General features: G+C 42.2%; 1 protein-coding gene across 2 annotated transcripts in view; it reads right to left on the bottom strand.

Moving 5' to 3' along the window:
• Positions 1-359: 359 nt before the first annotated feature.
• LOC110982524 (uncharacterized) overlaps positions 360-20,573 on the bottom strand; it is a 118,453-nt gene continuing 98,239 nt past the window's right edge. For both annotated transcript variants that reach the window (XM_022240989.2, XM_022240988.2), the window contains exon 9: positions 360-20,567. In XM_022240989.2, the coding sequence (XP_022096681.1) occupies positions 20,386-20,567 (182 nt within the window). In that variant the 3' untranslated portion in view covers positions 360-20,385. The remainder of the gene's footprint in view (positions 20,568-20,573) is intronic.

The raw sequence follows: 20,573 nt of genomic DNA, 5'->3' as shown, positions 1-20,573 counted from the left end.
GAACCTTGTCACTTCTTCACACATACCAACCAAATGTCCCATGTATATCAAGTTACCATGGAGAGGAAAAGCATCGCTCACTTTTGAGCAGCAAGTTATGAAAAAACGAGACATGCCTACTGCGCGGTTGAACAATACGTAATTTTAACTACGTGTAAGATGCTTCCAGTTGTCCGTAAAGATGCGCTATCTAAAACGCAACTTAGCAATGTTATTTATGAATTTCAGTGCCAATGTGTAGCTCGGTACTTGGGTAGAACATCGAAACGCCTATGTCACATCATGGGTCTGTCCTTCCCACGGAGGACGACAGTGATGATGGAAGAAATAAATTGACAAGTTGATAAAACAAAGGACCATTAGTTTATGTTGACCAAATTGGTACATCTATTTAATTCTACAAGAAATCGTGAAAATTAATACTACCCAAAAAAAATTAAAGGAAAAAAAGAAAATTTAACACTGGGCTATAGTGAGATTGACTCTATCGCCAAGCAGCGCTACACTAGGATTTCCACAACCAGTCAACTCGCTCGAACTAAGTGTCCCTGGCCAGATGTAATTCTGAAGAGATGTTCCCTGCCTGATAACTGTTGGCTCAATGGGCAGACCTGAATGTCAGAATGATGTGCCGATCTGGACACTGTCCTTGGCCACAGGTAAGTATGTAAATTGGTAGCCAGTTGACCGGACTTGTCCAACAAAGACAGCTACTTGGCACACACTGGATTGAAGACAGTTGGGTACAGTACGGTGTTGCTCCCGACTCACTCCACATCGTAAACGGGTTATCACATGAATATTTCAAGACAAATCCACACAGGATGTTTGACTCCCACTAGGTGTGGTCCACCAAAGACCTGGAACCCAGTCTTCGGGTAGCTCCTCAGTGGGAAAAGCCCATTAAAATGATGCATAATTGTTTTGCAAAAATAAATCCATATCCAGTTCGAAGAATGAGAATTACTTCCAACATCTGTACTCACATACCGATCCTTAGAGAGAATTACACCATATGAAAACTTATTAAATTACAAAACGCCAATTCCAATTTCACACTTATGATGTTTGTGATTTTTGTCCCAAAAATATTCCAAAGAACTTGTTCCAGGCAATCCTGTCACTCTTATTTACATATTAAACAAATTTTAAATGACTTACAGTTTCTGTTAGAACTGGATTTTTAGGTTGGGCCACGCCCGGGTACACACAGTACCACACACAATTCCAAAGGAATATATGGTGACTGCACACCCTGAAGGTTTATACAGCAGTGCCTTGGCTATGCACAGGTCTCTACATGTAGACCATTAAACAAAATCACTCGACCAAATCTGAATTTGTATAATACTCCTTTACATGTCTAAGAGTCTAAAGCTTGCTGGAGTACCGGGGCAGACTTATTTCTCAAACAGGGGGGAAAATAATTAACACAAAAAATACACTGATAAATAAAACATGGCAGTAAAATAATTAAATTTCCTTTACTTTGTTATAGCCCACAAGCAGCATATTTCTTCTATCTTTCGTAACTTGTCAGCGTCGCGTAAGCAACCGACCCGCGCAGGTAAAGACTCATGCCAGACACCCAAACCGTCGATACTTTCATCCACAACAGGGAAACACTTGCTCGATCCCCCGGAATGCTCCAAACAATACAGCAGACTGCAGTGTACTGTACTAGCCAAAGCATTCAACTTCAGTCATTTGCGTGTGCTCGAGGCTACCTACATTCACTTCACAAAACCAGCTCTCTGCAGTCTGAAATTTAAAAGCCTGAATGAGTGTGTGCCATACTTTGCAGCTTTCCTGTACCATCTGGGTTAGATGACTTTTTTTAACAGTAAAAACACTATAAAAATTACTTGACCAACACTTGACAAATACATGTAGGCTACTTGATATATCGACAAAATCCCATGAAAAACCACCACACAATTTTGGCTCATATGTTAGATACTAGTTTTTACAAATGCCAACGATCAAATATTCGAAATTAAAAACCCAAGAAATTAAAATTAGCTTCTGAAATAATATCAACTACAAGGTTTGGCGCAATAACGGCCTTCATTACAATTGAAACAAATAAAGTGCTTTCAATTTAAGGATACCATATTCAAAAGTGAAAACAAAGCATACATGTTGCGGTAAGCGGAAATTTTGCCACATACCATTACAAAAGTGATTACTAGAGAGAGTAGTGATTATTTACATTTAAAGTTTATTCCAATGGACACGAGATGCTAATAATAACAACAACAATAATACCGATTTCTTATATCGCGTATCCACCCTGCTTAGTGCTCAAGGGGCATCATTATTATCGCTGTACGTTGGGCTCACAACTGAACATTCCTGAATTTTCAATCTCAGGTCCCTGTTGATGCAGCCCTACCAAAGGCACACGCATACGGCCAACAAAAACAAATATGCCCTCACAGGTACCCATTTACTCCAGGGTGGAGAGAAGCACAGGGGGTTAAAGTGACTTGCAACATGCTGCCACAAGCTGGATTCGAACCTCCGACTCAGAAGCTGCGAACCTTAACTACTAGGCCACAGCATGCCCCCTCATGTCTATCAATCAATTTATCATTAATAATAGGACGGTGCAGACATGAATGTGCCAGCAATGTAAGAAAAAGTATCTCTACACCCTAAAGCTTTCAATTCTGCGCACCCAATTTTATGTAGGCGTGCAATAAAGACCGTTTGGTGAAAAAAAATTCATGAGATGCTGTAAATTGGAATTTTATGTAAAATTCAAAATTCATGTAAACACAATCCTACAACAGAGTTAATGGACCCCAAGTTTATGCCATTATTAGTTATCACACAAGCGTGAGTGGGACACGGAATATTATCTTCAGGTAAAATTTAATTCTCAGTGTTGATTGGTCGATCCATGGCAAGAGTGTCAAGTTTGCTTGAAGATAAATTCATTATCACACTTACACTCGTGGAACACAGAATAATGTAGCATGTCACAAGTTTCGCCTTGAATGCCATTTGCCCCTTGGGTGTACGAAACACCATGAAACCCTACACTGCAGGCAACAATTGTTAAGTGTTGCACGGTCCATCTCAAAACCCGAGTAATGCGCTGTTCTTTACGCTAAAAGCCAAACGCACAGCTGTAAAGTTTACCGTACCAATCAAAGGTGGTCCGTTTTCGCGCATAGGCCCTTGTAACATGATCTATACTTTGCATCAACTTTGCTTGAAGAAAAATTCAGTATCACGCTCATGCTCGTGGAACGCACAATAGTGTAGTGCGTCTGTGTCGCATATACCAAAAGGCTTTGTTCCACTCGCACACGTGTGATAACTTATAACGTGGTGCACCTGTGTCTTGTATAAACACGAGGCTAAAGGCCAAGTGGTAAATGAGACATAGACGCACTACATCATTCAGTGTTCCACGAACGCGAGTGTGATAACGAATTTATTTTCACGCAAACTTGATACATAGTAAAGATCTTTGTTACAGGGGCCTGCGAGTGCAATTTGCAAACGTGCCACCTTTGCATTGACGTTTCGTTTTCGCAGAAAAATGGCGCTAGAATAAGTGGAGTTAGAATAGCACATTATGCAGAGTTTGTTATGAACCGTGCAATACCGTTATATGTCACACTTTTTTTGCCATGGATTGACCAATCGGAATTGAAAATTGAAGTTTACTTGAAGATATCACATAATTGTTAACTTGTTACAACCCAAAGTCCAGAATTGAAAAAAACAACAACCAAGCACATGGATAAACAGCAGCAAAGCAACCAACCCCCCAAATACTGATACTGATTATACTGGTAATGTGTGTTGCACAAAGAAACTCCAGAGCCTCCTGTCAAAAATACACATAACATGCACTTCTGATTCACATGCTTAGTTCACGCCTCTAAACGTTTTTATGTGAAACTACATGCATTTTCTATCTATACAGTTGGGCTATTTTACAAACATGACAGCTGGAAACAAAATTTTGGCCAAATAATCTCGAAATAATGATCTGGAACCCCAAATTATACTGAATCCGAATGGAGGAGGACCTAGACAAGGTGGTCTAAACCCAGCTTGTTTCACCAAACCCATTTAGCTAGCTGCAGCCAACGGTCATCTCTACTAGCGGTCAGAAAATAAGGAGATTAAAAAAAAAACCCTGAAACTTGCGTACTAGAATGTACACATTGATGGATGCAGAGGAAAGCAACTACCCTGAGAGGCACACGGCACTACTTGCAATAGAACTAGCCAGGCAGCAAGTCGACATTGCTGCTGCTAGTGGAGTACGCTTCGCAGCTCAACAGTCACAGATTACACACTACTCTGATCAGGGAAGGCAAAGGAAGAGAAACAATTCTTTGGTGTACGATCAAGACAGCAATTGCCAGCTGACTCCACAGCTGCTAACTGACCACTTAGACCGCCTTATGTCGATGCATCTTCCATTGCGGGACAACAGGTTTGCCACCATCGTCAGTGTCTATGCCCTCACCCTTCCATGCCGACTCTGGCATCAAGGAGGCCTTCTTCCGTAACTTGCATAATCTTCTGCGTTATGTGGATCCCAAGGACAAACTCGTCATTCTGGGGGACTTTAATGATAGGGTAGGACAGGATCAGACTAGTGGAGAGGAGCGCTAGGCAAACACGATCTAGACAAGTACAGCAACAATGGACCACTCTTGCTGGAGTTTTGTGCAGAACACGAACCGTCCATCAACAATACTCAGCAGGACAGGTTCAAATCCACCTGGAAACTCCTCGCTCCAAACACTGGCACCTCCTGGACTACACTCCGACACACTAGCGGGTCATCAAAGACATAATACACTCAAGAGTAATGCCAAGTGCCAACTGCTACACCGACCACAGACTGGTCTGCTGCAAAGTCGCATTCACCTTCAAACCCCTCCCAACAAAAAAGACCCTTACCCTCAATCCTAAAAACAAAACAAAACAAAACTGGTGTATCGCTCTTGCCGAACGGATTCAGGATCTGGCTGGTTTCAGGTGACACTGGCTCCTTCTACAAGGTCCCCAAGACCATGACTGGCGCCCGCCATCAAGTCCACGCACCACTGTGCGCTCCTTGGACGGCTCGACTCTCCTGGCGGACAATAACGCCATCATGCAGTGTGGTAGGAGCACCTTGAGAACCTCTTTAGCAACAAACGCTTTGTCGCCAGAGCTGATTCCTAAGGAAGAAGTGGGCTGGACCTTGACTTCGCACCAAATCTCTTCGGGATCAAGAAGGCATTTACCGAAATGTAATCTGGGAAATCACTTGGCAGTGACAGAATCCCAGCAGAAGTCTCCAAGTGAGGTGTTGACTTGGTGCAAGTCAGACTTGAGGGCTTGTTCGCTGCTTGCTGGGAGAGGAGAACCATCCCACAAGACCTAAGAGATGCCGTTGTCACCCCCCATACAAGAACAAGGACAAGAAAACAGACTGCTCAAACTACTGACGCATCACGCTACTCTCCACTGCTGGCAAGATCCTAGCCTGCGTCGTCCTGAACAGTCTCACTCCCACATTTGCCATGGAGAACATTCCAGAGAATCATTGTGGCTTCTGTGCTAAACAAGGCACCACAAACATAATTTCCAGGACAGATACAGGAAAAGTGCAAAGAGCAGAACATCGGTCTCTACGCAGTCCTTACAGACCTGACTGGCGGCATCACGAGATTGACCAACCGTTCTGCGCCGCGGACATCCTGCGGAATCACGAATAGCACGTCATAAGTCTTCGACAAACAAAGGACCCCTTGACAACCGGGCGTGTCCGCGGATGTAAGGCTTAAGTAAATTACCAGTCTCATGACTACGCCAGGTATTCTGCGAATTCACAGCTCAAAAATCACTACCAGTCTACTTTCAGCATGCAATTGTCCATGAAGGTAATGGCTTAATTTTGTACCAAATATTGATAAATAAGAGCAGTAATATACAATGCATTTCTCGACGCTGCGGGGAAACAAGATTCATTGATCCTTGATCGTCAGCAAAGTTACATGCTTGTACGAACATGTAAAATTTCTTGTACACACTGCCACTAGACTGCTTGGGCTAACAAGTCCGAAAACAATCAGCGAACATATCCCACCAACAATGAGACCACCAGTTTTCCCGGACAGGCAGCAAGACGCGGGTACAGAATTCAACCCGTTTCGTGAATTTTTTTTCACAATTGCTACTGATATTTAAAAAAAAATTTGTATGAAGACCTGGATTAGTACATTTATGGTTTCAGTTTTCGTTCGGATACGAACGCTTTCGTAGTTGTGTTCTGTCGCCATAAAATAATTCCATCATTCATTAAACCCCCGTTAAGTCGGAAGTTTCCCTTGAGCACGCAATCGCTGCTTTTTCAGATCATCTATTCCCTGTCCGAAAAACTGCATTGACTTACGTATAAGAATCCAAGGAACATGGCAACCATGCTTCCACGCATGTTCCACCGCGTTGACGCGTCAGCCAGCTCGGAGACTTTTTTGCCGCTTAATATTGTTATTGACATTGCAGATAATTGTATATTTATCCAGTGGTGGCAGATATACTTCAATTTAGATAACAGTTGATTGACACCCGAGGGTGAAGACCTGTTTTCCGTTCGTTTCTTCTCTAATCACATCAACAATGTATAGCCCTGCAGAACTTAAGGCCTAAGAACTTCGAGTGGCAGCATAGTTTTACCAGCCTGTATGTTTTTTCCTATGACAATCATGCTTGCCTAGTACTGCATGCATGTATCTTTGCGTTTGAAACGCAATTCATTGTCCACGACAAAAAAAAACTTTATGTTTGGCTTCTGCAGCTTTATTTGTTTTAATAGCTTCGTGCGTTGTGGCCCAGTCGTCACCCTCGTGGTCCTTAAAACTGAAAACTAACGGTAAATATATTATAAAATGCCAAGATTCCGTTATAATATTGTACGTTTTGAGGGGAGCACTGTGATATTTCCTTTTTTTAGTAGGGTGGGGTAAAGATACTGACATCGGCTTAAACTACTGTTTTCTGTTATAGTTCACTGTAAAGCCGTAACTCTTCCTAGTCTTATTCAGCATTAAACCATTATTTTCAGAGAAAATGTTTGGGTTCATTCAAGTATGGACATTGCACACTAGTAGTTCATAACAAATACGATCAGCAAATCATAGTCCCCAGCTCTAAAGAGGATTTTGTAAAAAGGAGTCATGACGCAACTCCATTTTACAAAATCCTCTTTAGAGCTAGGAACTTCCAACAAGGGAAGGAGATAACTGTGAGGCTAGTGTTTAGAATTCATCATCAATATCCCATTAAGTTATACTGTGAAAATTATTCAGACCACATCATTTGAAGTCGACACGAAATTGTATGATTTCAAATAAAACAGACACAAGGATTCTGCATCCCAACAAAGAGGAGGTGGAAATTTACCAGTGCTTCAAGCGCCAAGATTCGGTTCGGTCCATGGTTGGATACGTACACACATGGCCAAAGGGGTGATTTTCCGTCAGTATTTTGTCGGCATTTTGTTATTTGAGATTTTGGAACAACTGCTAGGAATCTAGAAAATTCTAGCACAACGTATACATACAACCACTGGATTAAACAAGAGACAAGTTTATTGGCCACCTCGTTCACTAAATCTGGTTGCGCGCTTAAGCGCTGGTCCGCCCGGCAAAATCGGCTTTTTTCCGTGTTGCCTTAAGATCGAGCACGAGTCGTACCGTCAACATTCATCCAATCAAAAATCGCCTTTTACGGCTATTTGTGACATCATTGGCCTAATATGAAACATGAAGGCGCATTTTTTGGAGATTGACGTACATGATGATTGTCTGAATATACATAAGCACAATCGGATGTAGTGAGACTCGGGCATTGTTGAGCAGCGGAAATGCCATACCTTCCATCTTCTCTGTTGATTATTAGTGAATTCTCACCACATGCATTTCACAGCCATCGTTTGTCTGAACGCGCATGTGTGCCGAAGTTTGCAGTGTCAAACTCGCAAACTGTTACCTGTTTTTCGTTGTATTTGCTTTTTTTAATCAGATTTGGATTGATCGAATGTGCCATCAAGTTTGGTTTGATCGAAAGTGCCATGTTCGATGATTTTTGGCTCGGTTTGGCAGTTTGGCTGCAGGACAAAAATTTACTGAGGAGCACGCCAAAACTGTGTAACCAAGCCCTTTTAAAACCAATTGCGGGCTTCATTTTGCCTTTTACAATCATATTCAACCTATAGGCCTACTCAACAAACAGTTGTTAATAGCAGATTTGGGCCATTGCCAAGGAAAAAGCGTAGGAACTGCATGCGGATGCGCGGCTTTGAGGATATTAGTCTCAGTTCCCGGCGTCAGTGATTATTTTTGTGTTTTCTGCTATGGCGTCAAACAAGGATGTATACTGGCCCCAACGCTGTTCTCCATATTCTTCAGCATGATGCTTCGTGAAGTTAACACGTTGACTGCCGACTACAAGTATACTCGTAGTCACAGGTAAACCAGATTCTGCCACTACGAGTATACCAGTAGGATATGAAATGCTATTTTAATGTAAATCAAATACACTGGCATCATCGAAGAACACAACAAATACGCTGCTGGCAGTGTTGAGGGCGTATATCTGTAAAATGCTCATGTTCAAACAGACACCCGAAAGGTACCTATTAAATATGCAAGCATGCGTACAGCGCCTGGCAAATTGGCACGCCCTTCAAATCGTGCGTGGCAGTCAACGTGAAAATCAATATTGTAGACGACACCTACGAAGACTTTGGAGCAGCCAGTCCTAGAGCTCCTGTTGGCTGATAACTAAGATAACTTGGTTGCTCACACAGACGACACACTCAGCACACAGTCAGTTGCGAAGTCAGCAATGGCCTTTGGCCTTTGACACCAATGCTGTCTACGCACCATCCTAAACATCAAGTGGCAGGATAATGTTTCAAATGAGGAAGTGCCACAGAGAGCACATCTTCCAAGCATCTAGGCTATGGTACTGAAGCACTTGCTGCGATGGGCAGGTAATGAATGTCGCAAGAATGGAGAACTCCCGTCCAACGAAGGCTATCTTCCTTAGGAAACTTCGTGAGGGTAAGCAATATCGAGGTGCCAGAAAGAAGCACTTCAAGGATCAGCTCAAGATGCAGCTTGCTCTAGCTGGCATCATCACCAACCATGACACCAGGAAGCTCTTGACAGAGTGGGCTGGTGCCACTGTCTCATCACAGACAGCCAGAAATTCGAAACTGACGCGCGAACAGCTGCTGAGGACAAAAGGAAGAGGCGTAATAAGAAGCTGGCTACATCTGAGACTCCCTCAACCCAAGGCCTTTCCTGTCCAAAGTGCTGAAAGGTCTGCATCGCACAGATCGGTCCCCACAGCCATCTCCGTGCCTGTAGGCTGTAGACTGCCCCGTCCACTCAGGTCCTTTCAAGCTAGGAACAACCCATCACTGCTTTGCTTATTCATTAATATAAAAGACCACTGATAAAACAACTTTCAAAATTCATAAGCCACCGTGTTCTAAGAAAAAAAATTGAATGATTCCATGGAGCACTGCTCATTAACGAGGGACAGGTAAGGAACGTTGTGATGTGATATCCACTGTTATGTTATTTTGGCACTATTCTGCATATATCGGTCCGCGTTGGCGGCCAGTCCAAGTGTATAAAAGAAGAAGTGTAAATGATTAAATTTTGTTGAGTTTAGTTCCACCTAGCAGACTAGGTCTCTGCGTTCCTTTCATTCTGTTTGTTGAATTGTGCTCATTCCTTTCTATTGAGTTCGAACATCCGATACAATATTTGGCGACGAGGTTGACGACCACACCCATGGCGACTGCAAGCTCCTCAACTCAACCCTCCCCTTTTCTACAAGAAACGGGAGAGCTGGCCGTTCTTTGGAAGCAAACTACCTGCTTGCTATAGGTGAAGACGAATTTTCGTCAGAGAGGAAACGAACAATTCTGCTTCACTGCCTTGGTGCAGAGGGTCTTGTAGTGTTGTTGAATACCGCCCTCTGTTGTTTGTCAGGAAACCAAGATGACGTGTAATAAACCAGTTTGTCATGCCATGTAAAGTTCCACCTTCCTCGTGCTAATTTGCCACTCAGTCACCACATTTTGGCGACGAGGATCCGAGTGATCAAAGCCCAGACAGTCAACGATTCATTGAATTAAAGGGTGAGTCACAATTCCCTTTAAAATACGAGTAAAATAGCCGAGGAAATCGTCGGAAAAGCAGACACAATCTAACGTCAGTATACCGTACGTAACTGATAAAGGTGGATACCGTTACATGAAAGCCATATACGAAGCTATACAGGCAGTACAATAAGCCCACTTATACATCGTTGCTGTAAACCATGGCACTTCTACCTACCTTCCCGAAATTTGACATACATCAGGACGCTAATGCTGGTCCAAGGTGGAAGAAATGGCTGCAAAGATTTGAGAGATTACTCATAGCCATGGATGTGAAAGATGATGCCAGAAAAAGAGCCTTATTGCTACACTATGCTGGTACAGATGTGGATGAGGTCTTTGAGACATTGGAAAATGTTGGTGATACTTACCAAGCAGCAGCTGATCAGCTCACGAAATACTTCACTCCAAGATGCAATGTAGCATATGAAGTATACCAGTTCAGGCAGGCCAAGCAAGGCAAGACTGAGACTCTTGACGCATTCCATACCAAACTGCGTCAACTTGCACAAACATGTGTATTCTTTGATGTTGATAAAGAAATTTGTGCCCAAATCATCCTAAACTGCCAGTCCCAACGCCTAAGAAGACGAGCATTCCGCGAGCCGATGACGCTAGAAAGCCTACTGTCCATTGGTCGTGCCCTCGAGACAAGTGAGCGAGATGCTGATGTTGTTGAAGCTGGCAGAACAGAAGCTGCAAATGCCATTTCTGCCTCTCAAGGAGCAACTGGCAGAAGCAGACGTGACAAAGAAAATTCTGAGAAATCCTCAAAACCCCATCGGCCCAGACAGCGAGACACATCCAAAAGTCGGAAAAGATCCCAGTCCCGCCACCGACAATCGACACGCCCTAGCCGTACTTGCTACTTCTGTGGAGGAGCCTACCCCCATGCCAGAGTCTGCCCAGCAAAAGGGAAAAAGTGCAGAAACTGCGGAAAAATCGGACACTTTGATTCTGTATGCCGGTCTGCAACTATCAGCACCATTGAACAAGATGATGACTCCGATGTCGACTACATCTTTGCCAACCAGCCTGATTCGGCGTATGTCATTCACTCCGCAAAGTTACCTACCTGTGAGATGACCATTGGCGACACTACCTTGACGGCCATGATTGATTCAGGAGCATCTGTGAATGTGCTCAATCTCAAGTCATTCAATCTCCTTCAAAGCAATGGCCTGAAGTTCCAGACCCGAAAATCTACATCAAAAGTTTTCGCCTATGGCACGAAAACACCCCTACCGGTACGTGGCATAATTGAAGCTACAGTCAATGTTGGTCCGAATACCTGCTGTGCTGAGTTCCATGTGGTCAACACAGACACCTGCAACCTGTTGTCCTTCACAACTGCAAGGCAACTGAAGCTGATCTCCTTCAACTCAGACCACGTGACTTGTAATCTCCATCCAGTACCAGAACAGACAAATCAGACACCTGCCAACGACATGAGGCATGAGCAGATAATGAAGCAGTATGGCAACCTGTTTGAAGGCATTGGAAAAATCAAAGATGTCAAATTTTCTCTTCATGTTGATCCAGAAGTAAAACCAAAACAACAAAAACATTGACGCATTCCATTCCACACTCGTAAAGATGTTGAGCGTGAGCTACAGCGATTGGAAGATGCTGACATCATAGAGAGAATTGACGGTCCGACCCCATGGGTAAGCCCCATTCTTGTCGTACCGAAGCCTTCAGGTGCAATAAGAATCTGGGTCGATATGAGACAAGCCAACCATACCATACAGCGAGAGCGACACCCTATGCCTACCCTAGATGACATCATTGCTGATCTCAACGGAAGTACCATATTCAGCACACTGGACATGACAGCAGGCTATCACCAGTTCGAGCTTGAGGAAGAATGCCGCAACATCACAACCTTCAGCACTCATGTTGGCCTCTTTTGATACAAACGTCTGATGTTTGGCATCAATGCCGCTTCAGAACTATTTCAGACAGCCGTAGCACAACTACTTTCTGGCCTAGAAGGATGCAAGAATGTGTCAGATGACATCATCGTCTATGGCAAAGACCAACAGGAGCATGATAAGAACCTGAAAGCAGTACTCGACAGACTTCAGAGTCACAATGCCAAGCTGAACAAAGAGAAGTGTAAATTCTCCAAGCCACAAGTCCAATTCTATGGACACACCTTCAGCAAAGATGGTCTTGCACCCGACCCCAGGAAGATCGAAGCTCTCATCAATGCCAGTCCTCCAAAGAACCAGAAAGAAGTGAAATCTCTTCTCGGTTTAGCTTCATACGTTTCCAGATTCATACCGCAGTATGCAACAGTCACACACCCCCTCAGAATCCTCACCCATTAAGATTCAGAGTGGAAGTGGGGTAAAGATGAGATGGCCTCTTTCAACAGGCTGAAGCAGATCCTGACCAACACAAATGTAATGGCCTACTTCGACCCAAGAAAAGCAACAGACGTCATTGTTGATGCAAGCCCAGTTGGACTAGGTGCAATGCTATGCCAAGATGGGAAAATCATCTCCTATGCAAGTCGCACCCTGTCAGATGTAGAATCCAGATATTCACAAACCGAACGAGAGATGCTAGCAGCAGTTTGGGGAGTTGAGCGCTTTCATCTCTATGTGTATGGTGCCAAGTTCCGCATCATCACCGATCATAAGCCACTTCTTGGAATCTTCAAGAGTGACAGACCAACCTCAGCCAGGATTGATCGATGGCGTTTACGCATAATGCCATACAACTGCGAGGTGATCTACAAACCCGGAAAAGATGATGAAAATCCTGCTGACTACATCAGTAGACATCCTAAAGCACTGTCGCCAGAGAAGTCAGTAGCAGAAGACTACGTGAACTACATCTGTAACAACGCAGTCCCCAAAGCCATCAACATAGAGCAAGTCCGAGCTGAAACAGCAAATGACGACATCATGCAGAAGCTGATGAAAACCATCCAGTCGGGAAAGTCACGTGACTGGGATGACATAGACTTGCAACCGTTCAAACCAGTTCGCAGTGAGCTAACAATCTGCAATGGAGTAGTCCTACGTGGAAACCGCCTAACAATCCCGACATCCTTGCAACATACAATCATCGAGTTGGCCCATGCCAGCCACCAAGGGATTGTGAAGACCAAAAGCCTCATCAGAGAGAAAGTCTGGTTTCCAGGAATAGACAGAATGGTGGAAGACAAAGTAAAGAAATGCATACCATGCCAAGCAGCCACAACAGAGAATACTGAACGCCCAGAGCCGCTGAAGATGACCCCATTACCTTCATCCCCATGGAAAGAAGTTGCTGTTGATTTTACTGGCCCTTATGCCTCCGGAGAGTACTTGCTAGTCGTAGTTGATGAATACAGCAGATACCCAGAAGTAGAAATTGTGAGTTCCACTTCAGCCAAAGCAACCATCCCAAAGCTTGATGCAATCTTTGCCAGACAAGGCATACCAGATGTTGTGAAGACAGACAACGGTCCGCCGTTTCATGGTAATGAATTTGCCAAATTCGCATCATACCTAGGTTTCTCCCATCGCCGAGTCACCCCTCTGTGGCCAAGAGCCAATGGAGAAGTTGAATGACTGAACACAACACTTGGCAAAGTCATTCGCACTGCTGAGACAGGTGTAAGCTGGAAACAGCAACTGCAGAAATTCCTTCGCCAATACAGAGCAACCCCTCACTCCACCACTCGCATATCCCCCAGCGAAGCACTGAATTCCAGAAAGCTGAAGTGCGAACTACCTGAGTTCCAGTCTCCCATACATGCACACCATCATGACAACTTCATGCGAGAACGAGATGCGAAGCAGAAGTTGAAGATGAAAATGCGCAGAGACACTCTTCTTCATGCTAAACCATCCAACCTCCAGCCAGGAGACACAGTCCTTGTGCGCCAACCAAAGAAATCCAAGCATACCTCACCATTCAACCCGAAACCCTTCCAAGTTACATCAAGAAGAGGAAACATGGTTGAAACTTCAAGAGGAGACAAAGTTACCAGACGGAACATCTCCCACTTCAAGAAAGTCCAAGTCCCACCCCCTGACCCAACCACTTCGGACGAGGAAGACGACAAGCACACAGAAGACGTACCAGTAGTCACTGAACCGCTGCCAAGCCAGAGTTCCCCCTCTCTCTTCAAACCAGCACCAGACATCGAGGAAACACCCAGTCTGGAGTCCTGTCTCCGTCGATCCACACGAGTCCGCAAATCTCCTGTGCGATTCAAAGACTTTGTGCAGTGAACTCTGAACTCACCTTGCTGATGGCATTCACTTGCTGAGTGCTACCTCTCCTTCAAAACAACTACACATTCAGTCAAACATTCACTACATACACACACAGCCAACAAGCACAGATGTAAATATGTTTTGGACCTTAAAAAAAAAAAAAAAAAAAAGAAAAGAAAAGAAGAAGAAAAGGAAACGAAGAAAACAGATTCTCCGCAGTCACACAGATCAATTTTGAAAGCAAATTTTATTTCAAATTCTGTCACTAAATCCAAAAGCTAAAAATGCTGCATTTCTAAAAAAAACCGGAACCTTAACACTTTTGCTTTAACAAACTTGCTTTCCTCATACAAAATTTTATTCTGGATGCCTAAAGCTTTTATTCACCAAAACAAACTGACTGCAATTTTTGGCTTACTTTCCACTCCAGTTAAATTCTTGTTTTGTTAAAAAAAAAAAAAAAAGTTTGTAAGTTTCAAGCTGTTATCTAAAGAAAGAGGGTGAATGTAGTGTTGTTGAATACCGCCCTCTGTTGTTTGTCAAAAAACCAAGATGGCGTGTAATAAACCAGTTTGTCATGCCATGTAAAGTTCCACCTTCCTCGTGCTAATTTGCCACTCAGTCACCACAGGTCTGCGGATCTATACAACGTTACCCCGAGGTGGAGAACCTCCCCTAAGCAGTACAAAACGTATACGAGCACACTATCCAAGTACGAAAAGAACACTTTCAACCAACTGTAAATGTTGTAGCTGAACGCTACACATTCCGACAATGAGCTCAGCAACCTGGTGAGTCTATAGACAATTTTTTGTCTGCTCTTCGAGAACTTTCGAAAACATGCAATTTTGGGCCCATGAACAATGAAATGATACGAGACCAAGTTGTGGAGAAAACGAACAGTCCAAAAATTCGAGAGAGGCTACTTATGGCAAAAGAACTGACTCTTCAAAAGACCATGGACATGGAACGTCGTTTGAGAGACCTATTCAGGAAGCTAAAACACTTACGGGCTCAAATGTTCAAACGCAGAAAATTAACGAAGTCACAAAAGTCATACGAAAACAACAAAATTGAAATCAGGAAATTCCCGTAAGCAGCAAACCACGCCTTCATCAAAACGACCATTTTGTTACCGCTGCGGTTCACCAACGCATTTGGCGAATGAAATGGTGTGTCCCGCCAGGGAGCAAGAATGTCATTCATGCCACAAGGCTGGTCACTTCAGCAGCGTATGCAGAAAGGAGCAGTCCGAAGGTAACACGCGACAGCAAGCTGAATCCAGCCATCTTCGCCGAAAGAAGACTGGAGTTTTTCAAGTTAATGACGACTACATAGATTCATCACCAGAGACTAGTGATAATGACGTTTACGTCCTAGCTACAGACGTACCAGGAGTTAAAGCGAACTCTTTACAAGCAAGGTGAACGTCAAGGGCGTACCATTGGTGATCATGGTTGATACAGGATCTATCTGGAGTCAGTATCCTTTCAAAGAACACCTTTTAACAAGTACTTTCTGTCGGAGGCGTTAAAGAAACCTCCACCTGACAGGAACTGTTATCTTTCACGCAGCACAAATTCAAGTTGTTGGGTATTTTGAATGTATTGTGACATATAAAGACACTACTGCCATTGCAAACTTGTATATTGTAGATTCTGGTATTTTAGACAGGGATCTTGTGCAAGCCTTGCATATCAATATTGAAGGTTCCACTTTGACATGCAACCCCAAGAAAGAAAGCAGTGTAAACTTACTTGAGAATGTACACAAATTCAAAAATGTGTATACAACTTAACATGAACTGAAACCAGTAGCAGGATTCGTTCACAAAATCAAAGTAAATGAGAAAGTGCAACCCGTACGTCAGAAATTACGTAGATTACCATTTAGCGTGAGAGTTAATAAGACGTGAGAAACAAGGCATAATTGAGAAAACTGACTCCGCTGAATGGGTATCGCCGATTGTAGTCTCATGGCAGAAAAATGGTGAACTACGACTCTGTGTAGACCTTAGACAAGTAAATGAGACAATAATACCTGATAAGTACCGACTCCCTAAGATTGATGACATTTTCAGCCAGTTAAGAAATGCATCGGTATTCTGTCAGACTTGCAATCTGCACACCACCAACTTCTATTACATAAAGATTCTGAAAGTTTGACTGCATTTATCACACATGAAGGCCTGTTCCAGTATAAAAGGGTATGTTTTGGCTTGTCATCTGCACCTTCAGCATTCCAAAAAATGATGAGCACCACATTAAGTGGACTGAAGGGTGTACAAAGTTACTTAGACGATTTAATCCTCTATGGTAAAGATCAAGCCGAACATGATGCAAACTTGCAAGCAGTTATTGAAAGACTTAAATGTATGGTGTTAAATTAAACAAGGACAAATGTTTGTTCTCAAGATCTACCTAAAGATTTCCAGGCCATACTGTGAGTTCAAGTGGTATTCAGGTTGATGGCAAATACCAAGCATGACAAGAAAAGTCTCAGGTTATTCCTGGGCTTGGCAGGTTATTTCTCAAAGTACATTCCTCAATTTGCCAGTGTGGTAGACCCTTTGAGAGCATTATTGCGTAATGATCGAAAATTTGTTTGGAATGACGAAGCTCAACAAAGCTTTGAAGCGTTGAAAAGCACAACTGCGAGCAGTCCCACACTGTCCATGTTTGATCCAGATGCAAGTGCCATTATAACACCTGATGCATTAGCATATGGCTTAGGTGCAGTACTCACAAAAATGGTAAAGAAGTTACAGTTGAATGTGCCAGCCGTACATTGTCAGCCGCTGAGAGAAATTATTCTGTTGGTGAAAGAGAAGCATTGGCTTGTGTGTGGGCAGGTGAGAAATTCAACACTTACCTTTGGGGTAGGAAATTCATGTTGTGTACTGACCATCAGGCTTTGATCACTCTCTTAAAGAGAGGTTCAGATCGCCAATCAATGCGTATTGCTCGTTGGTCAGCAAGACTCATGAAGTATAATTATGACCTTAAATTCAAAGAGGTGAAGAAAACAAAGTAGCAGACGCACTGTCCGTCCAGACTACCTGTTCCTGCCCAAGTACATGAATTTGATTCATATTATCTGTCAAATTGCACTAGAAACTGTTTTTAAGAGTATCACAATTGAAAAACTACAGAATCGTACGAAAGAGGATCCTGTGTTGAATAATGTGAAGAATTACATTCAAACTGGTTGGCCTTACAAGTTGCGTCATCTTGATCCTGAAATTATGTCAATATTGAAGCCATACTACATTATCAAAGACGACTTGACTATTTGTGATGAAGTAATCATGAGAAATGATAAAATTGTAGTTCCTAAAGAGTTGAGAGGTTCACTACTGAAACTCACTCATGAGTCCCACCAAGGTATGACGTGTACAAAACAAAGGTTACGAGAATTATATTGGTGGCCATGCATGGATAAACAAGTTAAAAACATTGTTAAATCTTGTGTAACTTGCCAATTTAATGACAAGAGTGTGAAACAAAGAGCCGCTCCAATAAAACCAGTTCCCTTTCCAGATAGTGCATGGTGTTAAGTTGGAATTGATATTATAGGACCTTTTGAAAGAGGACCTGAAGATTGTAAGTACACCATAACAATTGTAGATTATTATAGCAAGTGCCCAGAAGTATGTTTTGCATCAAATGGGAAGACCAAAACGGTGATTACCATTTTGAAAACTGTTTTCAGCCGAGAAGGACTTCCAGATGAAATAATCAGTGACAATGGTGTACAGTTTACCTCTACCGAATTCAATATATTTTCAAAGAAAGAGGTATTAGACATGGCTATGGATCATTGTATTACCCACAAAGGAATGGGGCTGTTGAAAGGTTTAACAGAGTTCTGAAGAATGCTATCCAGAATGCAATCAACGGACATAAACCATGGAAACCTATTGTGTATGAATATTGAACTGCACACAGGGCAACACCACATGCCACAACTGGAATTGCCCCTAGTGTTCTCTTACACGGTAGACACAAACGAACAAAGTTGAACATTTTAGGGTTGAGAATGCCTGTTCCTAACCTATCTGGAGTTGAAGTCAAATCCAACGAAATGCAACAAAAAACATGCTGACAGAAAGAAAAGTGTCAGAAAGAAAACGGTAAGAATTGTTATGAAAGGAGATAGGAAATATTTAGATCCTATTCAGATAGTCAAGAGAATTAGCTCCCACACTTACATAACAAGTGACAATCAGACATGGAATGTAAGCAAACTTATCAAGGCCTCACAACCAAAAACGAATGGTTTCTCACTGTATTTTGATACAGAAGAAAATGAACAGTCTCCTGTACAAACTACCAGTAGGCGTACAAACTCCAAACCTGCAGGGGAAAAATATCAGTTGAGACGCCTTGAAAGGGTAAAACAAAAGCTAAATTGGATGCAAGATTATGTGATGTATTAAAGAAATGAAAAGTCTGCAGTTCTTAATCTACAATTTCAGAAAGTAAAAATTATTGTGATAATCTTGGATGAACATGACCTGGTTTTGACAAAAACAGTCATGTTTTTGTCAAAACCAGTCACTTGTTATTATGTTATGTACTTTGTGTAAATTAAGAAATTTAAGTTAGTTACATTATTGATTCACAGATAAAAAGCAAATTGGGTTTAATCTCCAGCTGTAAGTCTTTAACATTATGTAACTTTATGTTGTAAATAGTCACTAGAAGTAAATTAATAATTTGTGGAATATCCAACATAATTATATATTTCAATGGACTGACTGAAAGATCAAAACAATGCAAATCATCTTTAATACGTGGAGGGAAGATGTGATATCCACTGTTATGTTAATTTGTCACTATTTTGCAAATATCGGTCCGCGTTGGCGGCCAGTCCAAGTGTATAAAAGAAGAAGTATAAATGGTTAAATTTTGTTGAGTTTAGTTCCACCTAGCAGACTAATTCTCTGCATTCCTTTCATTCTGTTTGTTGAGTTGTGCTCATTCCTTTCTATTGAGTTCGAACATCCCATACAATATGTATTTTATCAAAACCACACACTTTCAACCAATTCAACGGACCACAACAATCATAAATATAAATGAATTTACTATCAAACTTTAATTAAATGGCCTGTGCAAAGTAGTTTTTATTTGTTATAATTGGAAATTGTATGTTTTAAACAATATCCAGGAAGTAAAATTATTGTTTTAAGAAATGGGAGAAAAAGTAATAAAACTTCAGCAAAACGGGCCCCCTCGAGAGGGATCTCATTAACAAAGAAAATTTACACATCTGTGACGTACATCTGAGGAGACATCGTTGAGTGCCGCCAGCATTTCAATGCATATTTCAGGTCGGCGTTGGAAATTTCAGTCGAATTGTGCAGTGCGCATTTTCAGTCACAGTGTTTTATTCCAAATACAACTTGTTTTGCTGAAGTCAGACACCACGCCTACAATCTGTGAGAAATAAAAAGCGCCAGTAAACAAAGACAAAGTGGTACTTTCATGAGATGCAAACGACAAATGGTACTTTTCCAAATCAGCCCACACTATTCCATGCAATATGTTATGCAATTTCTCATACGTTGGCTGTATACCGCATGTGCACATGCTTTTACCGTGTGCGTGCACATCGTATACATGAGTACAAACATGTATGTTAGGTTCGAACATTACAAGGACATGTAAACTGTGCTTGTCCAAAGTCTATGTTTCCCTCAGGTCTAGATGAACCAAAAGGGTGCCTGACAGTAATTTGGAACTTCTCAAATGTATTTCACCTATAATGCCATCATTTGTCAAGATTAAAACATATTTGAGGGTTCAGTAAAATGAACCACAACAAAGGGACTGTATTCCATTTTCACATTCCCTATTGTGTTATTGGCATTGCAGTGAGTAGTCTTCATGAACCCTTCACTAAAACACCACTACATAAAATGTATGAAAATCCCATGAAAATAGTTGAACAATCACAATGTTTTTATCCAAAGTGTTGGATGATAGATAACATTGAGGCATACACACCAGAAATTCCACCAACTATTCCAAACAAAATCAACAGTATATCCTTCATTATTACAGAGGTTCCTAAGTTCCGTCTCTTCAGTATGATGTGTAGCAGGGCAGGGATGACAAATCCAAGCAGTGTACTTCCAATTGCTCCTGAAA

This window comes from Acanthaster planci, linkage group LG13 (genome assembly GCF_054643075.1).
Source record: "Acanthaster planci isolate LZ-2023a linkage group LG13, COTS_SCS, whole genome shotgun sequence".
In the NCBI taxonomy this organism is placed as follows: Eukaryota; Metazoa; Echinodermata; class Asteroidea; order Valvatida; family Acanthasteridae; genus Acanthaster; species Acanthaster planci.
This window is presented reverse-complemented; position numbering and strand designations above follow the sequence as displayed.